The sequence below is a fragment of the Eubalaena glacialis genome, chromosome 1 (genome assembly GCF_028564815.1).
Source record: "Eubalaena glacialis isolate mEubGla1 chromosome 1, mEubGla1.1.hap2.+ XY, whole genome shotgun sequence".
NCBI classification, from domain to species: Eukaryota; Metazoa; Chordata; class Mammalia; order Artiodactyla; family Balaenidae; genus Eubalaena; species Eubalaena glacialis.
Window position 1 is genome coordinate 85,081,068 of NC_083716.1, and position 25,213 is coordinate 85,106,280.

Below are 25,213 nucleotides of genomic sequence, written 5' to 3' on the forward strand. Positions count from 1 at the left end.
CTGTTGCCCCTTCCCAGCAGCTCTATGTCTCAGCGCTATCTTTTGCCCCTTCAGAGCATCTTCGACTAACTCTCAGTGCTAGCTGTTGCCCCTTGAACGCAGCTCTAACTGTCAGCGCTCTGTTGCCCCTTCACAGCAGCTCTAACTTTCAGCGCTCTCTGTTGCCCCTTCATAGCAGCTCTGAATAACTCTCAGCGCTCTCTGTTGCCCCTTCAACGCAGCTCTAACTCTCAACGCTCTCTGTTTCCCCTTCACAGCAGCTCTAACTCCCAGCGCACTCCGTTGACCCTTCAACGCAGCTCTAACTCTCAGCGCTCTCTGTTGCCCCTTCACAGCAGGTCTAACTCTCAGCGCTCTCTGTTGCCCATTCACAGCAGCTCTAGCTCTCAGCGTCTCTGTTGCGCCTACACAGCAGGTCTAACGCTCAGCGCTCTCTGTTGCCCCATCACAGCAGCTATAACTCCCAGCGCTCTCTGTTGCCCCTTCACAGCAGCTCTAACTCCCAGCGCTCTCTGTTGCCCCTTCACAGCAGCTCTAACACCCAGCGCTCTCTGTTGCCCCTTCACAGCTGCTCTAAATATCACCGCTCTCTGTTGCCCCTTCACAGCAGGTCTAACTCTCAGCGCTCTCTGTTGCCCCTTCACAGCAGCTCTAACTCTCTGCGCTCTCTGTTGCCCCTTCAACGCAGCGCTAACTCCCAGCACTCTCTGTTGCCCGTCCACACAGCTCTAACTCTCAGCACTCTCTGTTGCCGCTTCACAACAGCTCTGACTAGCCCTCACCGCTCTGTCTCCCATTCACAGCAGCTCTGAATGTCAGTGCTCTCTGTTGCCCCATCACAGCAGCTCTAACTCTCAGCGCTCTCTGTTGCCCCTTCACAGCAGCTCTAGCTCTCAGCGCTCTCTGTTGCCCCTTGAACGCAGCTCTAACTCTCAGCACTCTCTGTTGCCCCTTCAACGCAGCTCTAACTCTCAGCGCTCTCTGTTGCCCCTTAACAGCAGCTCTGAATAACTCTCAGCACTCTTGTTGTCCCTTCAGAGCAGCTCTAACTTTCAGCGCTGTCTCTTGCCCCTTCACAGCAGCTATGACTAACTCTCAGCGCTCTGTTGCCCCTTCAACGCAGCTCTAACTCTCAGCGCTCTGTTTCCCCTTCAACGCAGCTCTAACTCAGCTCTGTTTCCCCTTCACAGCAGCTCTAACTCTCAGCGCTCTCTGTTGCCCCTTCACAGCAGCTCTAACTCCCAGCGCTCTCTGTGGCCCCTTCACAGCATCATCGAATGACTCTCAGCGCTCTCTGTTGCCCTTTAACAGCAGCTCTGAATAACTCTCAGCACTCTTGTTGTCCCTTCAGAGCAGCTGTAACTTTCAGCGCTGTCTCTTGCCCCTTCACAGCAGCTCTGACTAACTCTCAGCGCTCTCTGTTGCCCCTTCAACGCAGCTGTAACTCTCAGCGCTCTCTGTTGCCCCTTCCCAGCAGCTCTATGTCTCAGCGCTATCTTTTGCCCCTTCAGAATATCTTCGACTAACTCTCAGTGCTAGCTATTGCCCCTTCAACGCAGCTCTAACTGTCAGCGCTCTGTTGCCCCTTCCCAGCAGCTCTGACTGTCAGCGCTATCTATTGCCCCTTCACAGCAGCTCTAACTCTCAGCGCTCTCTGTTGCCCCTTCCCAGCAGGTCTAACTCTCAGCGCTCTCTGTTGCCCCTTCAACGCAGCTTGAACTCTCAGCGCTCTCTGTTGCCCCTTCAACGCAGCTCTAACTCAGCGCTCTCTGTTTCCCCTTCACAGCAGCTCTAACTTCCAGCGCTCCTGTTTCCCCTTCACAGCAGGTGTAACTCACCGCTCTCAGTCTCGCGTTCAGAGCAGCTCTGAATATCAGCGGTCTCTGTTGCCCCTTCACAGCAGCTCTGACTAACTTTCAGCTGTCTCTGTTGCCCCTTCAACGCAGCTATAACTCTCAGCGCTCTCTGTTGCCCCTTCACAGCACCTTCGGTTACCTCTCAGCGCTCTCTGTTGCCCCTTCCCAGCAGCTCTATGTCTCAGCGCTATCTTTTGCCCCTTCAGAATATCTTCGACTAACTCTCAGTGCTAGCTATTGCCCCTTCAACGCAGCTCTAACTGTCAGCGCTCTGTTGCCCCTTCCCAGCAGCTCTGACTGTCAGCGCTCTCTGTTGCCCCTTAACAGCACCTCTGAATAACTCTCAGCACTCTGTGTTGTCCCTTCAGAGCAGCTCTAACTTTCAGCGCTATCTATTGCCCCTTCACAGCAGCTCTGACTAACTCTCAGCGCTCTCTGTTGCCCCTTCAACGCAGCTCTAACTCTCAGCCCTCTCCGTTGCTCCTTCACAGCAGCTCTAACACTCAGCGCCCTATGTTGCCCCTTCACAGCATTCTGACTCTCAGTGCTCTCTGTTGCCCCTTCAACGCAGCTGTAACTCTCAGCGCTCTCTGTTGCCCCTTCACAGCACCTTCGATTAACTCTCAGCGCTCTGTTGCCCCTTCACATCAGCTCTCTCAGCGCTCTCGGTTGCCCCTTCAACGCAGCTCTAACTCTCAGCGCTCTGTTTCCCCTTCACAGCAGCTCTAACTCCCAGGGCTCTCTGTTGCCCCTTCACAGCAGCTCTAACTCCAAGCGATCTGTTTCCCCTTCTCAGCTGCTCTATCAGCGCTCTCTGTTGCCCCTTCACAGCAGCTCTAACTCCCAGCGCGCCCTGTTGCCCCTTCACAGCAGCTCTAACTCCCAGCGCTCTCTGTTTCTCCTTCTCAGCTGCTCTAAATATCACCGCTCTCTGTTGCCCCTTCACAGCAGGTCTAACTCTCAGCGCTCTCTGTTGCCCCTTCACAGCAGCTCTAACTCTCAGCGCTCTCTGTTGCCCCTTCACAGCAGCTCTAACTCTCAGCGCTCTCTGTTGCCCCTTCTCAGCTGCTCTAACTCTCAGCGCTCTCTGTTGCCCCTTCAAAGCAGCTCGAACTCTCAGCGCTCTCTGTGGCCCCTTCACAGCATCATCGAATGACTCTCAGCGCTCTCTGTTGCCCTTTAACAGCAGCTCTGAATAACTCTCAGCACTCTTGTTGTCCCTTCAGAGCAGCTGTAACTTTCAGCGCTGTCTCTTGCCCCTTCACAGCAGCTCTGACTAACTCTCAGCGCTAGCTGTTGCCCCTTCAACGCACCTCTGTCAGCGCTCTGTTGCCCCTTCACAGCAGCTCTGACTAACTCTCAGCGCTCTCTGTTGCCCCTTCCCAGCAGCTCTATGTCTCAGCGCTATCTTTTGCCCCTTCAGAATATTTTCGACTAACTCTCAGTGCTAGCTATTGCCCCTTCAACGCAGCTCTAACTGTCAGCGCTCTGTTGCCCCTTCCCAGCAGCTCTGACTGTCAGCGCTATCTATTGCCCCTTCACAGCAGCTCTAACTCTCAGCGCTCTCTGTTGCCCCTTCCCAGCAGGTCTAACTCTCAGCGCTCTCTGTTGCCCCTTCAACGCAGCTTGAACTCTCAGCGCTCTCTGTTGCCCCTTCAACGCAGCTCTAACTCAGCGCTCTCTGTTTCCCCTTCACAGCAGCTCTAACTTCCAGCGCTCCTGTTTCCCCTTCACAGCAGGTGTAACTCACCGCTCTCAGTCTCGCGTTCAGAGCAGCTCTGAATATCAGCGGTCTCTGTTGCCCCTTCACAGCAACTCTGACTAACTTTCAGCTGTCTCTGTTGCCCCTTCAACGCAGCTATAACTCTCAGCGCTCTCTGTTGCCCCTTCACAGCACCTTCGGTTACCTCTCAGCGCTCTCTGTTGCCCCTTCCCAGCAGCTCTATGTCTCAGCGCTATCTTTTGCCCCTTCAGAATATCTTCGACTAACTCTCAGTGCTAGCTATTGCCCCTTCAACGCAGCTCTAACTGTCAGCGCTCTGTTGCCCCTTCCCAGCAGCTCTGACTGTCAGCGCTCTCTGTTGCCCCTTAACAGCACCTCTGAATAACTCTCAGCACTCTGTGTTGTCCCTTCAGAGCAGCTCTAACTTTCAGCGCTATCTATTGCCCCTTCACAGCAGCTCTGACTAACTCTCAGCGCTCTCTGTTGCCCCTTCAACGCAGCTCTAACTCTCAGCCCTCTCCGTTGCTCCTTCACAGCAGCTCTAACACTCAGCGCCCTATGTTGCCCCTTCTCAGCTGCTCTATCAGTGCTCTCTGTTGCCCCTTCAACGCAGCGCTAACTCCCAGCACTCTCTGTTGCCCGTCCACACAGCTCTAACTCTCAGCACTCTCTGTTGCCGCTTCACAACAGCTCTGACTAACCCTCACCGCTCTGTCTCCCATTCACAGCAGCTCTGAATGTAAGTGCTCTCTGTTGCCCCTTCAACGCAGCTCTCTCAATGCTTTCTGTTTCCCCTTCACAGCAGCTCTAACTCCCAGCGCACTCTGTTGACCCTTCAACGCAGCTCTAACTCTCAGCACTCTCTGTTGCCCCGTGATCGCAGCTCTAACTCTCAGCGCTCTGTTTCCCCTTCACAGCAGCTTTAACTCCCCGCGCTCTCGTTTCCCCTTCTCACCTGCTCTAACTCTCAGCACTCTCTGTTGCCCCTTCACAACAGCTCTGACTAACCCTCACCGCTCTCTGTCTCCCATTCACAGCAGCTCTGAATGTCAGTGCTCTCTGTTGCCCCTTCACAGCAGCTCTGACTAACTCTCAGCTCTGACTAACTCTCAGTGCTAGCTATTGCCCCTTCAACGCAGCTCTAACTGTCAGCGCTCTGTTGCCCCTTCACAGCAAGCTCTAACTCTCAGCGCTCTCTGTTGCCCCTTCACAGCAGCTCTAACTCCCAGCGCTCTCTGTTTCCCCTTCTCAGCTGCTCTAACTTCCAGCGCTCTTTTTCCCCTTCACAGCAGCTCTAACTCCCAGGTCTCTCTGTTGCCGCTTCACAGCAGCTCTAACTCCAAGCGATCTGTTTCCCCTTCTCAGCTGCTCTATCAGCGCTCTCTGTTGCCCCTTCAACGCAGCTCTAACTCTCAGCGCTCTCTGTTTCCCCTTCTCAGCTGCTCTAACTTCCAGCGCTCTTTTTCCCCTTCACAGCAGCTCTAACTCCCAGGTCTCTCTGTTGCCGCTTCACAGCAGCTCTAACTCCAAGCGATCTGTTTCCCCTTCTCAGCTGCTCTATCAGCGCTCTCTGTTGCCCCTTCAACGCAGCTCTAACTCTCAGCGCTCTCTGTGGCCCCTTCTCAGCTGCTCTAACTCTCAGCGCTCTCTGTTGCCCCTTCAAAGCAGCTCGAACTCTCAGCGCTCTCTGTGGCCCCTTCACAGCATCATCGACTCTCAGCGCTCTCTGTTGCCCCTTAACAGCAGCTCTGAATAACTCTCAGCACTCTCTGTTGTCCCTTCAGAGCAGCTCTAACTTTCAGCACTGCCTATTGCCCCTTCACAGCATCTTCGACTAACTCTCAGCGCTCTGTTGCCCCTTCAAAGCAGCTCTAACTCTCAGCGCTCTCTGTTGTCCCTTTCCTGCAGCTCTGACAAACTCTCAGCACTCTCTCTTGCCCCGTCACAGTTGCTCTGACTCTCAGCGCTCTCTGTTGCCCCGTCACAGTAGCTCTAACTCTCAGCGCTCTCTATTGCCTCTTCACAGCAGCTCTAACTCCCAGCACTCGGTGTTGCCCCTTCATTGCAGCTCTAACTGTAAGCGCTCTCTGTTGCCCCTTTACCGCATTTTCCACGAACTCTCATCGCTCTCCGTTTCCCCTTCAAATCAGCTCTAAATCTCAGCCCTCTCTGTTGCCCCTTCAGAGCAGCTCTAACTCTCAGCGCTCTCTGTTGCCCCTTCCCAGCAGCTCTAACTCTCAGCGCTCTCTGTTTCCCCTTCTCAGCTGCTCTATCAGTGCTCTCTGTTGCCCCTTCAACGCAGCGCTAACTCCCAGCACTCTCTGTTGCCCGTCCACACAGCTCTAACTCTCAGCACTCTCTGTTGCCGCTTCACAACAGCTCTGACTAACCCTCACCGCTCTGTCTCCCATTCACAGCAGCTCTGAATGTAAGTGCTCTCTGTTGCCCCTTCAACGCAGCTCTCTCAATGCTTTCTGTTTCCCCTTCACAGCAGCTCTAACTCCCAGCGCACTCTGTTGACCCTTCAACGCAGCTCTAACTCTCAGCACTCTCTGTTGCCCCGTGATCGCAGCTCTAACTCTCAGCGCTCTGTGTTTCCCCTTCACAGCAGCTTTAACTCCCCGCGCTCTCGTTTCCCCTTCTCACCTGCTCTAACTCTCAGCACTCTCTGTTGCCCCTTCACAACAGCTCTGACTAACCCTCACCGCTCTCTGTCTCCCATTCACAGCAGCTCTGAATGTCAGTGCTCTCTGTTGCCCCTTCACAGCAGCTCTGACTAACTCTCAGCTCTGACTAACTCTCAGTGCTAGCTATTGCCCCTTCAACGCAGCTCTAACTGTCAGCGCTCTGTTGCCCCTTCACAGCAAGCTCTAACTCTCAGCGCTCTCTGTTGCCCCTTCCCAGCAGGTCTAACTCTCAGCGCTCTGTGTTGCCCCTTCAACGCAGCTCTGACTAACGCTCAACGCTTTCCATTGCCGCGTCACAGCACCTTTGATTAACTCTCAGCGCTCTCTGTTGCCCCTTCCCAGCAGCTCTATGTCTCAGCGCTATCTTTTGCCCCTTCAGAGCATCTTCGACTAACTCTCAGCGCTAGCTGTTGCCCCTTCAACGCAGCTCTAACTCTCAGCGCTCTCTGTTGCCCATTCACAGCAGCTCTAGCTCTCAGCGCTCTCTGTTGCGCCTACACAGCAGGTCTAACGCTCAGCGCACTCTGTTGCCCCTTCACAGCAGCTCTAACTCCCAGCGCTCTCTGTTGCCCCTTCACAGCAGCTCTAAATCCCAGCGCGCTCTGTTGCCCCTTCACAGCAGCTCTAACTCCCAGCGCTGTCTGTTTCTCCTTCTCAGCTGCTCTAAATATCACCGCTCTCTTTTGCCCCTTCACAGCAGGTCTAACTCTCAGCGCTCTCTGTTGCCCCTTCACAGCAGCTCTAACTCTCATCGCTCTCTGTTGCCCGTCCACACAGCTCTAACTCTCAGCACTCTCTGTTGCCGCTTCACAACAGCTCTGACTAGCCCTCACCGCTCTGTCTCCCATTCACAGCAGCTCTGAATGTCAGTGCTCTCTGTTGCCCCTTCACAGCAGCTCTAACTCTCAGCGCTCTCTGTTGCCCCTTCACAGCAGATCTAGCTCTCAGCGCTCTGTTACCCCTTCAACGCAGCTGGAACTCTCAGCGCTCTGTTTCCCCTTCACAGCAGCTCTAACTCCCAGCGCTCTCTGTTGCCCCTTCACAGCAGCTTTAACTCCCAGCGCTCTCTGTTTCCCCTTCTCACCTGGTCTAACTCTCAGCGCTCTCTGTTGCCCCTTCAACGCAGCGCTAACTCCCAGCACTCTCTGTTGACCGTCCACACAGCTCTAACTCTCAGCACTCTCTGTTGCCGCTTCACAACAGCTCTGACTAACCCTCACCGCTCTGTCTCCCATTCACAGCAGCTCTGAATGTCAGTGCTCTCTGTTGCCCCTTCACAGCAGCTCTGAATAACTCTTGGCACTCTTGTTGTCCCTTCAGAGCAGCTCTAACTTTCAGCGCTGTCTCTTGCCCCTTCACAGCAGCTCTGACTAACTCTCAGCGCTCTCTGTTGCCCCTTGAACGCGGCTCTAACTCTCAGCGCTCTGTTGCCCCTTCAACGCAGCTCTAACTCTCAGCGCTCTGTTTCCCCTTCAACGCAGCTCTAACTCAGCTCTGTTTCCCCTTCACAGCAGCTCTAACTCCCAGCGCTGCTGTTTCCCCTTCACAGCAGGTCTAACTCTCACCGCTCTCAGTCTCACATTCACAGCAGCTCTGAATATCAGCGGTCTCTGTTTCCCCTTCACAGCAGCTCTGACTAACTCTCAGCGCTCTGTTTCCCCTTCAGAGCAGCTCTAACTCCCAGCGCTCCTGTTTCCCCTTCACAGCAGGTCTAACTCACCGCTCTAGGTCTCGCATTCACAGCAGCTCTGAATATCAGCGCTCTCTGTTTTCCCTTCACAGCAGCTCTAACTCTCAGCGCTCTCTGTTGCCCCTTCACAGCACCTTCGGTTACCTCTCAGCGCTCTGTTTCCCCTTCCGAGCAGCTCTATCTCTCAGCGCTATCTTTTGCCCATTCAGAGCATCTTCGACTAACTCTCAGCGCTAGCTGTTGCCCCTTCAACGCACCTCTGTCAGCGCTCTGTTGCCCCTTCACAGCAGCTCTGACTAACTCTCAGCGCTCTCTGTTGCCCCTTCCCAGCAGCTCTATGTCTCAGCGCTATCTTTTGCCCCTTCAGAATATCTTCGACTAACTCTCAGTGCTAGCTATTGCCCCTTCAACGCAGCTCTAACTGTCAGCGCTCTGTTGCCCCTTCCCAGCAGCTCTGACTGTCAGCGCTATCTATTGCCCCTTCACAGCAGCTCTAACTCTCAGCGCTCTCTGTTGCCCCTTCCCAGCAGGTCTAACTCTCAGCGCTCTCTGTTGCCCCTTCAACGCAGCTGTGACTAACACTCAACGCTTTCCATTGCCGCGTCACAGCACCTTTGATTAACTCTCAGCGCTCTCTGTTGCCCCTTCCCAGCAGCTCTATGTCTCAGCGCTATCTTTTGCCCCTTCAGAGCATCTTCGACTAACTCTCAGCGCTAGCTGTTGCCCCTTCAACGCAGCTCTAACTCTCAGCGCTCTCTGTTGCCCATTCACAGCAGCTCTAACTCCCAGCGCTCTCTGTTGCCCCTTCACAGCAGCTCTAGCTCTCAGCGCTCTCTGTTGCCCCTACACAGCAGGTCTAACTCTCAGCGCTCTCGGTTGCCCCTTGAACGCAGCTCTAACTCTCAGCACTCTCTGTTGCCCCTTCACAGCAGCTCTAACTCTCAGGGCTCTCTGTTTCCCCTTCTCAGCTGCTCTAACTCTCAGCGCTCTCTGTTGCCCCTTAAACGCAGCTCTAACTCAGCGCTCTCTGTTTCCCCTTCACAGCAGCTCTAACTCCCAGCGCTCCTGTTTCCCCTTCACAGCAGGTCTAACTCACCGCTCTCAGTCTCGCGTTCAGAGCAGCTCTAAATATCAGCGGTCTCTGTTGCCCCTTCACAGCAGCTCTGACTAACACTCAGCGCTCTCTGTTGCCCCTTCAACGCAGCTGTAAGTCTCAGCGCTCTCTGTTGCCCCTTTACAGCACCTTCGGTTACCTCTCAGCGCTCTCTGTTGCCCCTTCCCAGCAGCTCTATGTCTCAGCGCTATCTTTTGCCCCTTCAGAGCATCTTCGACTAACTCTCAGTGCTAGCTGTTGCCCCTTGAACGCAGCTCTAACTGTCAGCGCTCTGTTGCCCCTTCACAGCAGCTCTAACTTTCAGCGCTCTCTGTTGCCCCTTCATAGCAGCTCTGAATAACTCTCAGCGCTCTCTGTTGCCCCTTCAACGCAGCTCTAACTCTCAACGCTCTCTGTTTCCCCTTCACAGCAGCTCTAACTCCCAGCGCACTCCGTTGACCCTTCAACGCAGCTCTAACTCTCAGCGCTCTCTGTTGCCCCTTCACAGCAGGTCTAACTCTCAGCGCTCTCTGTTGCCCATTCACAGCAGCTCTAGCTCTCAGCGTCTCTGTTGCGCCTACACAGCAGGTCTAACGCTCAGCGCTCTCTGTTGCCCCATCACAGCAGCTATAACTCCCAGCGCTCTCTGTTGCCCCTTCACAGCAGCTCTAACTCCCAGCGCTCTCTGTTGCCCCTTCACAGCAGCTCTAACACCCAGCGCTCTCTGTTGCCCCTTCACAGCTGCTCTAAATATCACCGCTCTCTGTTGCCCCTTCACAGCAGGTCTAACTCTCAGCGCTCTCTGTTGCCCCTTCACAGCAGCTCTAACTCTCTGCGCTCTCTGTTGCCCCTTCAACGCAGCGCTAACTCCCAGCACTCTCTGTTGCCCGTCCACACAGCTCTAACTCTCAGCACTCTCTGTTGCCGCTTCACAACAGCTCTGACTAGCCCTCACCGCTCTGTCTCCCATTCACAGCAGCTCTGAATGTCAGTGCTCTCTGTTGCCCCATCACAGCAGCTCTAACTCTCAGCGCTCTCTGTTGCCCCTTCACAGCAGCTCTAGCTCTCAGCGCTCTCTGTTGCCCCTTGAACGCAGCTCTAACTCTCAGCACTCTCTGTTGCCCCTTCAACGCAGCTCTAACTCTCAGCGCTCTCTGTTGCCCCTTAACAGCAGCTCTGAATAACTCTCAGCACTCTTGTTGTCCCTTCAGAGCAGCTCTAACTTTCAGCGCTGTCTCTTGCCCCTTCACAGCAGCTATGACTAACTCTCAGCGCTCTGTTGCCCCTTCAACGCAGCTCTAACTCTCAGCGCTCTGTTTCCCCTTCAACGCAGCTCTAACTCAGCTCTGTTTCCCCTTCACAGCAGCTCTAACTCTCAGCGCTCTCTGTTGCCCCTTCACAGCAGCTCTAACTCCCAGCGCTCTCTGTGGCCCCTTCACAGCATCATCGAATGACTCTCAGCGCTCTCTGTTGCCCTTTAACAGCAGCTCTGAATAACTCTCAGCACTCTTGTTGTCCCTTCAGAGCAGCTGTAACTTTCAGCGCTGTCTCTTGCCCCTTCACAGCAGCTCTGACTAACTCTCAGCGCTCTCTGTTGCCCCTTCAACGCAGCTGTAACTCTCAGCGCTCTCTGTTGCCCCTTCCCAGCAGCTCTATGTCTCAGCGCTATCTTTTGCCCCTTCAGAATATCTTCGACTAACTCTCAGTGCTAGCTATTGCCCCTTCAACGCAGCTCTAACTGTCAGCGCTCTGTTGCCCCTTCCCAGCAGCTCTGACTGTCAGCGCTATCTATTGCCCCTTCACAGCAGCTCTAACTCTCAGCGCTCTCTGTTGCCCCTTCCCAGCAGGTCTAACTCTCAGCGCTCTCTGTTGCCCCTTCAACGCAGCTTGAACTCTCAGCGCTCTCTGTTGCCCCTTCAACGCAGCTCTAACTCAGCGCTCTCTGTTTCCCCTTCACAGCAGCTCTAACTTCCAGCGCTCCTGTTTCCCCTTCACAGCAGGTGTAACTCACCGCTCTCAGTCTCGCGTTCAGAGCAGCTCTGAATATCAGCGGTCTCTGTTGCCCCTTCACAGCAGCTCTGACTAACTTTCAGCTGTCTCTGTTGCCCCTTCAACGCAGCTATAACTCTCAGCGCTCTCTGTTGCCCCTTCACAGCACCTTCGGTTACCTCTCAGCGCTCTCTGTTGCCCCTTCCCAGCAGCTCTATGTCTCAGCGCTATCTTTTGCCCCTTCAGAATATCTTCGACTAACTCTCAGTGCTAGCTATTGCCCCTTCAACGCAGCTCTAACTGTCAGCGCTCTGTTGCCCCTTCCCAGCAGCTCTGACTGTCAGCGCTCTCTGTTGCCCCTTAACAGCACCTCTGAATAACTCTCAGCACTCTGTGTTGTCCCTTCAGAGCAGCTCTAACTTTCAGCGCTATCTATTGCCCCTTCACAGCAGCTCTGACTAACTCTCAGCGCTCTCTGTTGCCCCTTCAACGCAGCTCTAACTCTCAGCCCTCTCCGTTGCTCCTTCACAGCAGCTCTAACACTCAGCGCCCTATGTTGCCCCTTCACAGCATTCTGACTCTCAGTGCTCTCTGTTGCCCCTTCAACGCAGCTGTAACTCTCAGCGCTCTCTGTTGCCCCTTCACAGCACCTTCGATTAACTCTCAGCGCTCTGTTGCCCCTTCACATCAGCTCTCTCAGCGCTCTCGGTTGCCCCTTCAACGCAGCTCTAACTCTCAGCGCTCTGTTTCCCCTTCACAGCAGCTCTAACTCCCAGGGCTCTCTGTTGCCCCTTCACAGCAGCTCTAACTCCAAGCGATCTGTTTCCCCTTCTCAGCTGCTCTATCAGCGCTCTCTGTTGCCCCTTCACAGCAGCTCTAACTCCCAGCGCGCCCTGTTGCCCCTTCACAGCAGCTCTAACTCCCAGCGCTCTCTGTTTCTCCTTCTCAGCTGCTCTAAATATCACCGCTCTCTGTTGCCCCTTCACAGCAGGTCTAACTCTCAGCGCTCTCTGTTGCCCCTTCACAGCAGCTCTAACTCTCAGCGCTCTCTGTTGCCCCTTCACAGCAGCTCTAACTCTCAGCGCTCTCTGTTGCCCCTTCTCAGCTGCTCTAACTCTCAGCGCTCTCTGTTGCCCCTTCAAAGCAGCTCGAACTCTCAGCGCTCTCTGTGGCCCCTTCACAGCATCATCGACTCTCAGCGCTCTCTGTTGCCCCTTAACAGCAGCTCTGAATAACTCTCAGCACTCTCTGTTGTCCCTTCAGAGCAGCTCTAACTTTCAGCACTGCCTATTGCCCCTTCACAGCATCTTCGACTAACTCTCAGCGCTCTGTTGCCCCTTCAAAGCAGCTCTAACTCTCAGCGCTCTCTGTTGTCCCTTTCCTGCAGCTCTGACAAACTCTCAGCACTCTCTCTTGCCCCGTCACTGTTGCTCTGACTCTCAGCGCTCTCTGTTGCCCCGTCACAGTAGCTCTAACTCTCAGCGCTCTCTATTGCCTCTTCACAGCAGCTCTAACTCCCAGCACTCGGTGTTGCCCCTTCATTGCAGCTCTAACTGTAAGCGCTCTCTGTTGCCCCTTTACCGCATTTACCACGAACTCTCATCGCTCTCCGTTTCCCCTTCAAATCAGCTCTAAATCTCAGCCCTCTCTGTTGCCCCTTCCCAGCAGCTCTAACTCTCAGCGCTCTCTGTTTCCCCTTCTCAGCTGCTCTATCAGCGCTCTCTGTTGCCCCTTCAACGCAGCTCTAACTCTCAGCGCTCTCTGTTGCCCGTCCACACAGCTCTAACTCTCAGCACTCTCTGTTGCCGCTTCACAACAGCTCTGACTAACCCTCACCGCTCTGTCTCCCATTCACAGCAGCTCTGAATGTAAGTGCTCTCTGTTGCCCCTTCAACGCAGCTCTCTCAATGCTTTCTGTTTCCCCTTCACAGCAGCTCTAACTCCCAGCGCACTCTGTTGACCCTTCAACGCAGCTCTAACTCTCAGCGCTCTCTGTTGCCCCTTGATCGCAGCTCTAACTCTCAGCGCTCTCTGTTTCCCCTTCACAGCAGCTTTAACTCCCCGCGCTCTCGTTTCCCCTTCTCACCTGGTCTAACTCTCAGCACTCTCTGTTGCCCCTTCACAACAGCTCTGACTAACCCTCACCGCTCTCTGTCTCCCATTCACAGCAGCTCTGAATGTCAGTGCTCTCTGTTGCCCCTTCACAGCAGCTCTGACTAACTCTCAGCGCTCTCTGTTGCCCCTTCACAGCAGCTCTGACTAACTCTCAGCGCTCTCTGTTGCCCCTTCCCAGCAGCTCTATGTCTCAGCGCTCTTTTGCCCCTTCAGAGCATCTTCGACTAACTCTCAGTGCTAGCTGTTGCCCCTTCAACGCAGCTCTAACTGTCAGTGCTCTGTTGCCCCTTCACAGCAGCTCTGACTAACTTTCAGCGCTCTCTGTTGCCCCTTCACAGCAGCTCTGAATAACTCTCAGCGCTCTCTGTTGCCCCTTCAACGCAGCTCTAACTCTCAACGCTCTCTGTTTCCCCTTCACAGCAGCTCTAACTCCCAGCGCACTCCGTTGACCCTTCAACGCAGCTCTAACTCTCAGCACTCTCTGTTGCCCCTTCACCGCAGCTCTAACTCTCAGCGCTCTCTGTTGCCCCTTCACAGCAGCTCTAACTCCCAGCGCTCTCTGTTTCCCCTTCTCAGCTGCTCTAACTCTCAGCGCTCTCTGTTGCCCCTTCAACGCAGCTTGAACTCTCAGCGCTCTCTGTTGCCCCTTCAACGCAGCTCTAACTCAGCGCTCTGTTTCCCCTTCACAGCAGCTCTAACTTCCAGCGCTCCTGTTTCCCCTTCACAGCAGGTCTAACTCACCGCTCTCAGTCTCGCGTTCAGAGCAGCTCTGAATATCAGCGGTCTCTGTTGCCCCTTCACAGCAGCGCTGACTCTCAGCTGTCTCTGTTGCCCCTTCAACGCAGCTGTAACTCTCAGCGCTCTCTGTTGCCCCTTCACAGCACCTTTGGTTACCTCTCAGCGCTCTCTGTTGCCCCTTCCCAGCAGCTCTATGTCTCAGCGCTATCTTTTGCCCCTTCAGAATATCTTCGACTAACTCTCAGTGCTAGCTATTGCCCCTTCAACGCAGCTCTAACTGTCAGCGCTCTCTGTGGCCCCTTCACAGCATCATCGAATGACTCTCAGCGCTCTCTGTTGCCCTTTAACAGCAGCTCTGAATAACTCTCAGCAGTCTTGTTGTCCCTTCAGAGCAGCTGTAACTTTCAGCGCTGTCTCTTGCCCCTTCACAGCAGCTCTGACTAACTCTCAGCGCTCTCTGTTGCCCCTTGAACGCGGCTCTAACTCTCAGCGCTCTCTGTTGCCCCTTCAATGCAGCTGTAACTCTCAGCGCTGTTTCCCCTTCACAGCACCTTCGATTAACTCTCAGCGCTCTGTTGCCCCTTCACATCAGCTCTCTCAGCACTCTCTGTTTCCCCTTCACAGCAGCTCTAACTCCAAGCGATCTGTTTCCCCTTCTCAGCTGCTCTATCAGCGCTCTCTGTTGCCCCTTCAACGCAGCTCTAACTCTCAGCGCTCTGTTTCCCCTTCTCAGCTGCTCTCTCAGCGCTCTCTGTTGCCCCTGCAAAGCAGCTCGAACTCTCAGCGCTCTCTGTGGCCCCTTCACAGCATCATCGACTCTCAGCGCTCTCTGTTGTCCCTTAACAACAGCTCTGAATAACTCTCAGCACTCTCTGTTGTCCCTTCAGAGCAGCTCTAACTTTCAGCGCTGTCTATTGCCCCTTCACAGCATCTTCGACTAACTCTCAGCGCTCTGTTGCCCCTTCAAAGCAGCTCTAACTCTCAGCGCTCTCTGTTGCCCCTACACAGCAGGTCTAACTCTCAGCGCTCTCTGTTGCCCCTACACAGCAGGTCTAACTCTCAGCGCTCTCTGTTTCCCCTTCAACGCAGCTCTAACTCAGTGCTCTCTGTTTCCCCTTCACAGCAGCTCTAACTCCCAGCGCTCCTGTTTCCCCTTCACAGCAGGTCTAACTCACCGCTCTCAGTCTCGCGTTCAGAGCAGCTCTAAATATCAGCGGGCTCTGTTGCCCCTTCACAGCAGCTCTGACTAACTCTCAGCGCTCTCTGTTGCCCCTTCAACGCAGCTGTAACTCTCAGCGCTCTCTGTTGCCCCTTCCCAGCAGCTCTATGTCTCAGCGCTATCTTTTGCCCCTTCAGAGCATTTTCGACTAACTCTCAGCGCTAGCTGTTGCCCATTCACAGCAGCTCTAACTCCCAGCGCTCTCTGGTGCCCCTTCACAGCAACTCTAACTCCCAGCGCTCTCTGTTGCCCCTTCACAGCAGCTCTAACTCCCAGCGCTCTCTGTTGCCCCTTCACAGCAGCTCTAACTCCCAGCACTCTGTTTCTCCTTCTCAGCTGCTCTAAATATCAGCGCTCTCTGTTGCCCCTTCACAGCAGCTTTAACTCCCAGCGCTCTGTTTCCCCTTCTCAGCTGCTTTAACTCTCAGCGCTCTCTGTTGCCCCTTCAACGCAGCGCTAACTCCCTGCACTCTCTGTTGCCCGTCCACAGAGCTCTATCTCTCAGTACTCTCTGTTGCCGCTTCACAACAGCTCTGACTAACCCTCACCGCTCTGTCTTCCATTCACAGCAGCTCTGAATGTCAGTGCTCTCTGTTGCCCCTTCACAGCAGCTCTAGCTCTCAGCGCTCTCTGTTGCCCCTACACAGCAGGTCTAACTCTCAGTGCTCTCGGTTGCCCCTTGAACGCAGCTCTAACTCTCAGCACTCTCTGTTGCCCCTTCACAGCAGCTCTAACTCTCAGCGCTCTGTTTCCCCTTCTCAGCTGCTCTAACTCTCAGCGCTCTCTGTTGCCCCTTCAACGCAGCTTGAACTCTCAGCGCTCTCTGTTGCCCCTTCAACGCAGCTCTAACTCAGCGCTCTCTGTTTCCCCTTCACAGCAGCTCTAACTCCCAGCGCTCCTGTTTCCCCTTCACAGCAGGTCTAACTCACCGCTCTCAGTCTCGCTTTCAGAGCAGCTCTAAATATCAGCGGTCTCTGTTGCCCCTTCACAGCAGCTCTGAATAACTCTCAGCGCTCTCTGTTGCCCCTTCAACGCAGCTGTAACTCTCAGCGCTCTCTGTTGCCCCTTGACAGCACCTTCGGTTACCTCTCAGCGCTCTCTGTTGCCCGTTCCCAGCAGCTCTATGTCTCAGCGCTATCTTTTGCCCCTTCAGAGCATCTTCGACTAACTCTCAGTGCTAGCTGTTGCCCCTTCAACGCAGCTCTAACTGTCAGCGCTCTGTTGCCCCTTCACAGCAGCTCTGTCAGCGCTCTCTGTTGCCCCTTAACAGCAGCTCTGAATAACTCTCAGCACTCTGTGTTGTCCCTTCACAGCAGCTCTAACTTTCAGCACTATCTATTGCCCCTTCACAGCAGCTCTAACTCTCAGCGCTCTCTGTTGCCCCTTCCCAGCAGGTCTAACTCTCAGCGCTCTCTGTTGCCCCTTCAACGCAGCTCTGACTAACGCTCAACGCTTTCCATTGCCGCGTCACAGCACCTTTGATTAACTCTCAGCGCTCTCTGTTGCCCCTTCCCAGCAGCTCTATGTCTCAGCGCTATCTTTTGCCCCTTCAGAGCATCTTCGACTAACTCTCAGCGCTAGCTGTTCCCCCTTCAACGCAGCTCTAACTCTCAGCGCTCTCTGCTGCCCATTCACAGCAGCTCTAGCTCTCAGCGCTCTCTGTTGCGCCTACACAGCAGGTCTAACGCACAGCGCTCTCTGTTGCCCCTTCACAGCAGCTCTAACTCCCAGCGGTCTCTGTTGCCCCTTCACAGCAGCTCTAAATCCCAGCGCGCTCTGTTGCCCCTTCACAGCAGCTCTAACTCCCAGCGCTGTCTGTTTCTCCTTCTCAGCTGCTCTAAATATCACCGCTCTCTGTTGCCCCTTCACAGCAGGTCTAACTCTCAGCGCTCTCTGTTGCCCCTTCACAGCAGCTCTAACTCTCAGCGCTCTCTGTTGCCCCTTCACAGCACCTTCGGTTACCTCTCAGCGCTCTGTTTCCCCTTCCGAGCAGCTCTATGTCTCAGCGCTATCTTTTGCCCCTTCAGAGCATCTTCGACTAACTCTCAGCGCTAGCTGTTGCCCCTTCATCGCACCTCTGTCAGCGCTCTGTTGCCCCTTCACAGCAGCTCTGACTAACTCTCAGCGCTCTCTGTTGCCCCTTCACAGCAGCTCTAACTCTCAGCGCTAGCTGTTGCCCCTTCAACGCAGCTCGAACTCTCAGCGCTCTCTGTTTCCCCTTCTCAGCTGCTCTAACTCTCAGCGCTCTGTTTCCCCTTCACAGCAGCTCTAACTCTCAGCGCTCTCTGTTTCCCCTTCTCAGCTGCTCTAACTCTCAGCGCTCCTGTTTCCCCTTCACAGCAGGTCTAACTCACCGCTCTCAGTCTCGCGTTCAGAGCAGCTCTAAATATCAGCGGTCTCTGTTGCCCCTTCACAGCAGCTCTGACTAACTCTCAGCACTCTCTGTTGCCCCTTCAACGCAGCTGTAACTCTCAGCGCTCTCTGTTGCCCCTTCCCAGCAGCTCTATGTCTCAGCGCTATCTTTTGCCCCTTCAGAGCATCTTCGACTAACTCTCAGTGCTAGCTGTTGCCCCTTCAACGCAGCTCTAACTGTCAGCGCTCTGTTGCCCCTTAACAGCAGCTCTGAATAACTCTCAGCGCTCTGTTGCCCCTTCACAGCACCTTCGATTAACTCTCAGCGCTCTGTTGCCCCTTCACATCAGCTCTAACTCCCAGCGCTCTCTGTTTCTCCTTCTCAGCTGCTCTAAATATCACCGCTCTCTGTTGCCCCTTCACAGCAGCTCTAGCTCTCAGCCCTCTCTGTTACCCCTTCACCGCAGCTCTAACTCTCAGCGCTCTCTGTTGCCCCTTCACAGCATCTTCGACTAACTCTCAGCGCTCTCTGTATCCCCTTCACAGCAGCTCTGCAACAACGCGAGGCCCACACTTACCACCACCACGCTCTTAGACGCGTCCAGGACGTGGATCACAGGCGCGCTGTATCTTGGGGCTATTTTAACTGCTGTGTGGGTTCTGAAAAGAGGCGTCAGGGAGAAAAACACATCCGTCAGGCCTGACAGTTCCTCCACAAGTCTTGTGCAGAACCATTAGAGATAATGTGCTCTTACAGTGCTTTTCAGAGAAAGATTTTAAGGTACTTATAAATATTGAACTCCTAATTTCCCTTGGAAAATGAGAATGACTTTCTCCCCACCCTAAGAGGGGCAAGCCAAGGGGAAAAGGCATGGATTTTTGGCCCAGACTACAAAGAAGCCTAGGAGAAAATCAGAAGGATGGTGTCCTCAGCTCTCTGTACTAGCAGCCTGTCTGAACTAAGGGAGCCAACCGGCCCGGGCAACAGCACTTTGTTGTCATAAAGGTCAAGGGGAGTTTCTTCCTGCAGACGAGCTGGGCCACCAGCCAGGACCCCTGGAGTGCCAGACACTGACAGGGGCCACGGGGTGCCACTCCCCAGCTGCTGCTCCCTGCCCCCGGAAGACACCAACACTTCTCCAACCCAAGCCCACCTGGTACTTGTAGGAAGGAACCTCGGACCGTAAATAAATTCAACACAAAGTAACACAGAGAGGCCAAAGCAACAATATCTTATCCTAACACTGGCTCAGCCCAAAATCCCTTTTGCCAAACTTGAAAATGTCAGTTCTGAGGAAGAAACACCCTTTAAGCCTTAAAATTACCTAATTTTACCACAAAATTGCCCTCTGACTGTTGAATGTTTATAGCAATAGCATAGGCTACACATCTGCTATTTCATTACGGAACATCACATATTAAAGTGAGAACTGAAAATGTATACACCCTCCCCTACTGTAGTTAAACCAGGACCCTGAAGCTGGGACAGAAGTGTGGACTTTGCCACAATTCCACATAAAAGCGTGACAACAGTAGTTTCCACAATATGGGCAGTGTTTCCAGTCTTTTCTCCTCTTTCCTTCCCCCTTAAAGTAGCAGCAGCTTTCCCCAAGTCAGATCCTTTCATATTCTTTCCCCTCAACTAAAATGTATTCTCATTTGGAAAGACGTCCAGAATATGCTACTTTATGAGGAAAAACCAAAGTAGCAAAACAGTATGTTTAATACAATTTTATTTAAAAAAGAAACAAAACAGGGCTTCCCTGGTGGCACAGTGGTTAAGAATCTGCCTGCCAATGCAGGGGACACGGATTCGAGCCCTGGTCCGGGAAGATCCCACATGTTGCAGAGCAACTAAGCCCATGAGCCACGACAACTGAGCCCACGTGCCACAACTACTGAAGCCCGCACACCAAGAGCCCATGCTCCGCAACAACAGAAGCCACCACAGTGAGAAGCCTGCGGACCACAACGAAGAGTAGCCCCCACTCGCCACAAGTAGAGAAAGCCTGCATGCAGCAACGAAGACCCAATGCAGCCAAAAATAAAAAACGAAACAAAACAAAACACTACCACCCTCAACCTGCCCCAACCAACCAACTTGCATATAAGTGTCTGTATATTTAGAAAACACGGAGAGACAGACATCAAAGAGTCAGCACTGGTTATACGGAGGTTAGAACTGGGACTGAAAGTGGGAAGGGAGAGACTAAATTTTACTTTCCATTCCTCTGAATTGTTTGACATGTTCTAATAAGTGTGTATTACTGAGGTAATTTTTAAAAACCAAGAGAATATTAAAGGTGCATTATTTGTGTGAGTGTGTTTATAAGAGGCTTCTAAGGGAAGGCTCTAAAGACTTATTCATAATGAGACAGACAAGACCTCTAACATTTCACCTGTCCCCTTTCTAAGCATATTTCTGTGCATAAACAGGAAGCAAAGGACTAAAGCCATAATCCACCAGAACTGGGCTGTGAGATGGAAGTTGAGGCCTAGGCCAGTTAGCACGGGAGATGCCTTCTGGACTGGGAGGCCCACCAGCAGGGGGAGCTGCATCTCGGCCCTGGAGCCGCCTAACGGACACCACTGCCTCCTCAGGACCCGTTTTGTGCCTACTGTGTGCTTGGGAACCAAAGATTCTGAAGATATCTTGGGTAGTCTATGAAGGGGTGAAGATTTTCAAACAGTAGGAAAAGTTATAAAGAAGAAGTTGCTTCCAGTTTCAAAACACAAGTTAGACTCTGTATGCGTCCTCTTCCTCAGATGCTTCCTTAGCAACTTGAGACACACAAATATACCTCAGTCTTTCTTCTGCATGAAGTTCCCCCAGGAAACAATGTTTTAAGCCTGATGTAACTTCAGTGACATTTCTTTTAAAGACAGCCAGTAAAATTTAAAATGTTTAAATCAATATAATTGATATTTATTAAGTATCCAAGGGTTCTCAGTGTAATTCTGGCCATTCTCTCTTTGATGATCTTCTGCAAAAGGGAACCGAGAAGAAATGGATGGATTTCATGATTGAAAAAGACAAAACAAAACAAATCAAAGTGCTCCTTTCCAACGCAAACACTGTCCAAGCTGGATGAGCACAGGCATGAAATTTGAGCTTGCCCAGCTATCAAAGAGTGCTTCCGGGGACTTCCCTGGCAGTCCAGTGGTTAAGACTCCGCGCTTCCACTGCAGAGGGTGAGGGTTCCATCCCTGGTCGGGGAACTAATAAGATCCCCCATGCCGCACAGTGCAGCCAAAATAAACAAACAAACAAAATACCTCATCATTACTTAAAAAAAAAAAGAGTGCTTCCAGTTTGACATTGATTCCACTTTTTTCTAAGCTTCCATTTACATGAACTTCTCCAGCTGAAAGATTTCTTTCTGAAGTCTGAATAGATGCAAAACAGTGGAATCTCTCCTCCCCTTCCTACGTACCTAGGGCAAAGGGCTAAATGCTGAGGCTGAATCCCAAATCCATCTCTGCTAAGTCACTAGTCAACATTTAGGATTTAATTAGTCACCTCCCACACTTGCCAAATAGGCATGATCATGTTAGCCTTAGAAGATCTTTTTTTAACACTCTGAAAAAGAACAAGCACTCCAAGCACTTATTTCATGTCATACCCTATCTCAGAACTAGTGTTTTACATAAATGCAGCATAACCAAAACTTAAAATTTGATGAGAAAAAATGAGAGAAAATGGGAAATAAGGATGGGAAAATTAAGATGGAATCAGGAGGGTTTCCCTGGTGGCACTGTGGTTAAGAATCCGCCTGCCAATGCAGGGGACACGGGTTCGAGCCCTGGTCCGGGAAGATCCCACATGCCACAGAGCAACTAAGCCCGTCTGCCACAACTACTGAGCCTGCACTCTAGAGCCCGCAAGCCACAACTACTGAAGCCCGCGAGCCACAACTACTGAAGCCCGCACGCCTAGACCCTGTGCTCCACAACAAGAGAAGCCACTGCAATGAGAAGCCCACGCACCGCAACGAAGAGTAGCCCCCGCTCGCTGCAACTAGAGAAAGCCCGCACGCAGCAACGAAGACCCAAGGCAGCCAAAAATAATAAATAAATTAAATAAATAAATTTATAAAAAAAAAAAGAAAGATGGAATCAGGAGTGAGATTAGCATGTAAAATTCATTCCTTGAAATCCTATACAGAGGAAAATATTAGCAGTTATGTAATTCAGCACCTTACTTCATAGCAGTTTTAAAAAAAAAAAACAGAAAACTCAGAAAATTACCTCCAGCTTTGAGCAATGTGACTTCCTGTTGAATTCTCCAAGTTAAACTACACAAAAGATCATTGAAAAAGACATTTTGCAGTTATTGGCTTTAAACCAGTTAAAAATTGAGAGCTAACTGCCAGACTTGTGCCCTTGAGAAGTTCTGTCGCTAAAAGGGCCAGATTTCCATTAAAGTCATTTCTAGTTTGTGATACAAAACCATCTGTATTACAGACAGGAGAATATTCAGTTTTCTAGTCTCTTATAGCTACAGGTTAAAAAGGGCCATTCCAAGCAGATTTCTACCCACAAATGACCCCAAATCTGTATAACCCTTTCAGCCTCTCCAAGGATCCATCCTCAGCCTCATTTCGTGTCTTGGGGGTACAGTTCTAATTCTCTCATGCTACCTACCGCAGGCCCCTGAGGTTTGGAAAAGCCATGCTGCTATTCCCCTCACAGATCTGCTTTCATGAGAATTTGGAAGTCCTGAGCCTCCATTTGCTCAAAAACAGCAAAGGAAAGAACTGGGCCTCTGCTGAGCCCTCCATAGGTCTGTAGGAGGTGACGATAAGGGTTCTCAGATAACTTCTGAGACATTCAAACTCCCAAATGCTTTCTAGCAAAGCTGACTCTCCCAGGGTAGAAGCCTTCTTATACAGATGCGAAAAGCACTAACCATAAAGAGATCGATAAATCAGACTTCATGAAAATGAAGAACTTTTGTTACCCAAAATACCACTAAGACAGCAAAAGGTAAGCCATATTGGAAGACTCTATTTGCAATATATATTTCTGATAAAGAGTCTTGTCTCCAGTATAAATAAAGAATGCATACAAATCAGTAAAAGAAAAAAAAGGCAGAATACCTAATTAAAAAAAAAAAAGGTTTAAAAAGCATATCCAAGCGGTCAATATACACATGAAAAGGTACTCAACATCATTAGTCAGTAGAGAAATACAAATGAAGAACTTAGCAAGATATTGTTACACACACACTAAAATGGATAAAACTGAAAAGGGTGTGGAATAACTGGAAATCTCATAATTGCCGGTGGGAGTATAAATTAATACAATCACTTTGGAATAAATATCTAATGCTGATGACCATATGCATATTCTGTGACCCAGCAAGTCTGCTTCAGGGCAGAAATACATACATAGCAGCATTCCGTGTAATAGCCCCAAACTGGAAAAACCCAAATGTCCACCAACACTAGCATGGATAAATAAGCCAGAGGGCATAATACAATGCAATATTATACCACAATGGGAAACAAAAACAGAAACAAAAACACTACTGTAATAATGAGTTTAGGCCTTAAAGACATAATGTTGAGAGGGACACAGAAGAATGAATACATACAGTAGGATTCCACTTACACAAAGTTGAAATGCAGACAAAACCAAACTGTGGTGATAGAAGACAGAATGACTAGGTCGGGGGATCCAGTGAAGTTCCCAGAGTGTCATTAATGTTCTATTTCTTGATCTGGGGGTTATTACATGGGTGGTTTCATTTTTGTAAAAATTCATCAAGTTGTTTACCTGTGACTTGTGTACTTTTCTACGTGAGTGCTATACTTAGCAAAAGTGCTTACTTAAATAAGAGGGCTTGACGAAGCAAGCCTCCAGGTCTGAGACCTCACCCACTGTCACCACTTTAAAATGAAGGCAGAAGGGGGAATTTTACACTGACATTCCTGGAGGCTGCACGAGAATCTGTTTTTCAAAGGCTGCTCTTGCACTACAATGGAGAAGGGGATGGTTACCTGGAAGCACCACTATTGGCTTTTATTTTCTAAATAATTTTTCAGAAACTGCAACAGGCATGGAAGAGAACAGAACCAGAAAAGCTCATCGACAAACAAAACATCAGAGAGTTAAAGAGACCTTGGGAGGTCATGGGATCCAGATTTCTGTCTCCTTGGAGGAACACATTCAGTTTCCCAGACGATGAGAATAGATATTCTACAATAGCACTAAGACTGTGGGTGATTTCTGATCTGATTAATTTTAACTTGATATACCAGGTTATAACTGGTATAGAGTCATAGCCATAAGAGTCCTTTATGGCTAAGTTTGCCAATGATGTATCCTGAGAGGCTAGTCATGTTACTTCTGGTTATTTTTTAAGAAACCTCTTTAATCTGGTGGCTCTTACTTGGTAAGAGATATAGTAGAATTAACTATTGGTAACATTCCAACTTACACAAGTAGCAATATGTGGTTTCCTGGTATTGAACTCCCGAGTGCAGTGTCCACATAAAGTGGTTCTTATTTGGAAACCAGCATCACATTTACGTAACTCATAATGCATTTCATTACATCTGCTCATTTAAATATTTATTTATCCTCTTTTACAACCATGATTTTAAAAGGTCTTTCACTTTGACAATAATCTGTAGATTCCCTTACCATTCTCTTTGCTAAGCTAATGAATATTCACACTATAATCATCAATTACCCACAACCATGCTCATTGAAACCTCAGTTATCGATGGTTGGTCAAATCCCTGGAGAACGATCTGCCAGTATCCTAGTGGGTAAGTCCTTCGTGGAGAAACAAACCTAGTTTTCTAATGTGAGCAACAATAGCCACACTACTGAGTCCTTCAAGTATGAAAAGCAATTAGTGGATACATGACATAGAACCCTGACTACTCATGACCATGGTCCATTCAGGTTATAAATGGAAGGATGGTCAATTTTATGTGCCAATTTGGGTAGGCCATGGTACCCAGTTTTTGGTCAAACAACAATCTAGATATTTCTGTGAAGGTATTTTTTAGATATGATTAACATTTAAATCAGTAGGCTCTGAGTAAAGCAGATTGCCCTCCGTGTGGGTGGGCCTCATCCAATCAATTAAAGACCTTAAGAGAAAAGACTGCAGTCCCCAGAGGAAGAAGGCCTTCTGACTCCAGACCGCCTTTGGACTCAAGATGCAATAGCAACTCTTGCCTGGCCTCCAGTCTGCCCACGTTCCCTGCAGATTTCAGACGTACCTGCCCCCATATCGCATAAGCCAGTTCCTTAAAATCAATCACTCTCCCTCCCTCCCCCCACACCCCCTGTATGGACACACATACACACACACACACACACACACACACATGCACGCACACACACACCCCTTACTGATCCTGTTTCTGTGGAGATCCCTAATACAAATGGCTTAACATACAGTTGTTTCCAGAGTGAAAGGAACTCTGGAATAGCTTTGTCCCGCATCTACTGTATTTTGTATCAGAAAGGTAAACTGCATGCTTGTGCGACCATCAAGGTCAGTGCTCCTCCTGGGCACTGCTCCCTGCCAAAGTGAACTATATGGGGCATAAGGAATGTGTCATAAGAAGCCTAATATCCATGGAACTCTGCTCAACATTATGTAACAACCTAAATGGGAAAAGAATTTGAAAAAGAATGGATCTACGTGTACGTACAACTAAATCACTCTGCTGTACACCTGAAATTAACACAACATTGTTAATCAACTGCACTCCAATATAAAATAAAAA

At 51.1% G+C, this 25,213-nt stretch overlaps 1 protein-coding gene across 1 annotated transcript in view; it reads right to left on the reverse strand.

Annotated features, from left to right (window-relative positions):
* MTR (5-methyltetrahydrofolate-homocysteine methyltransferase) overlaps positions 1–25,213 on the reverse strand; it is a 603,339-nt gene that overhangs the window by 498,509 nt on the left and 79,617 nt on the right. Inside the window, exon 25 of the mRNA XM_061198341.1 lies at positions 18,041–18,122. Within this exon, the coding sequence (XP_061054324.1) occupies positions 18,041–18,122 (82 nt within the window). The remainder of the gene's footprint in view (positions 1–18,040; positions 18,123–25,213) is intronic.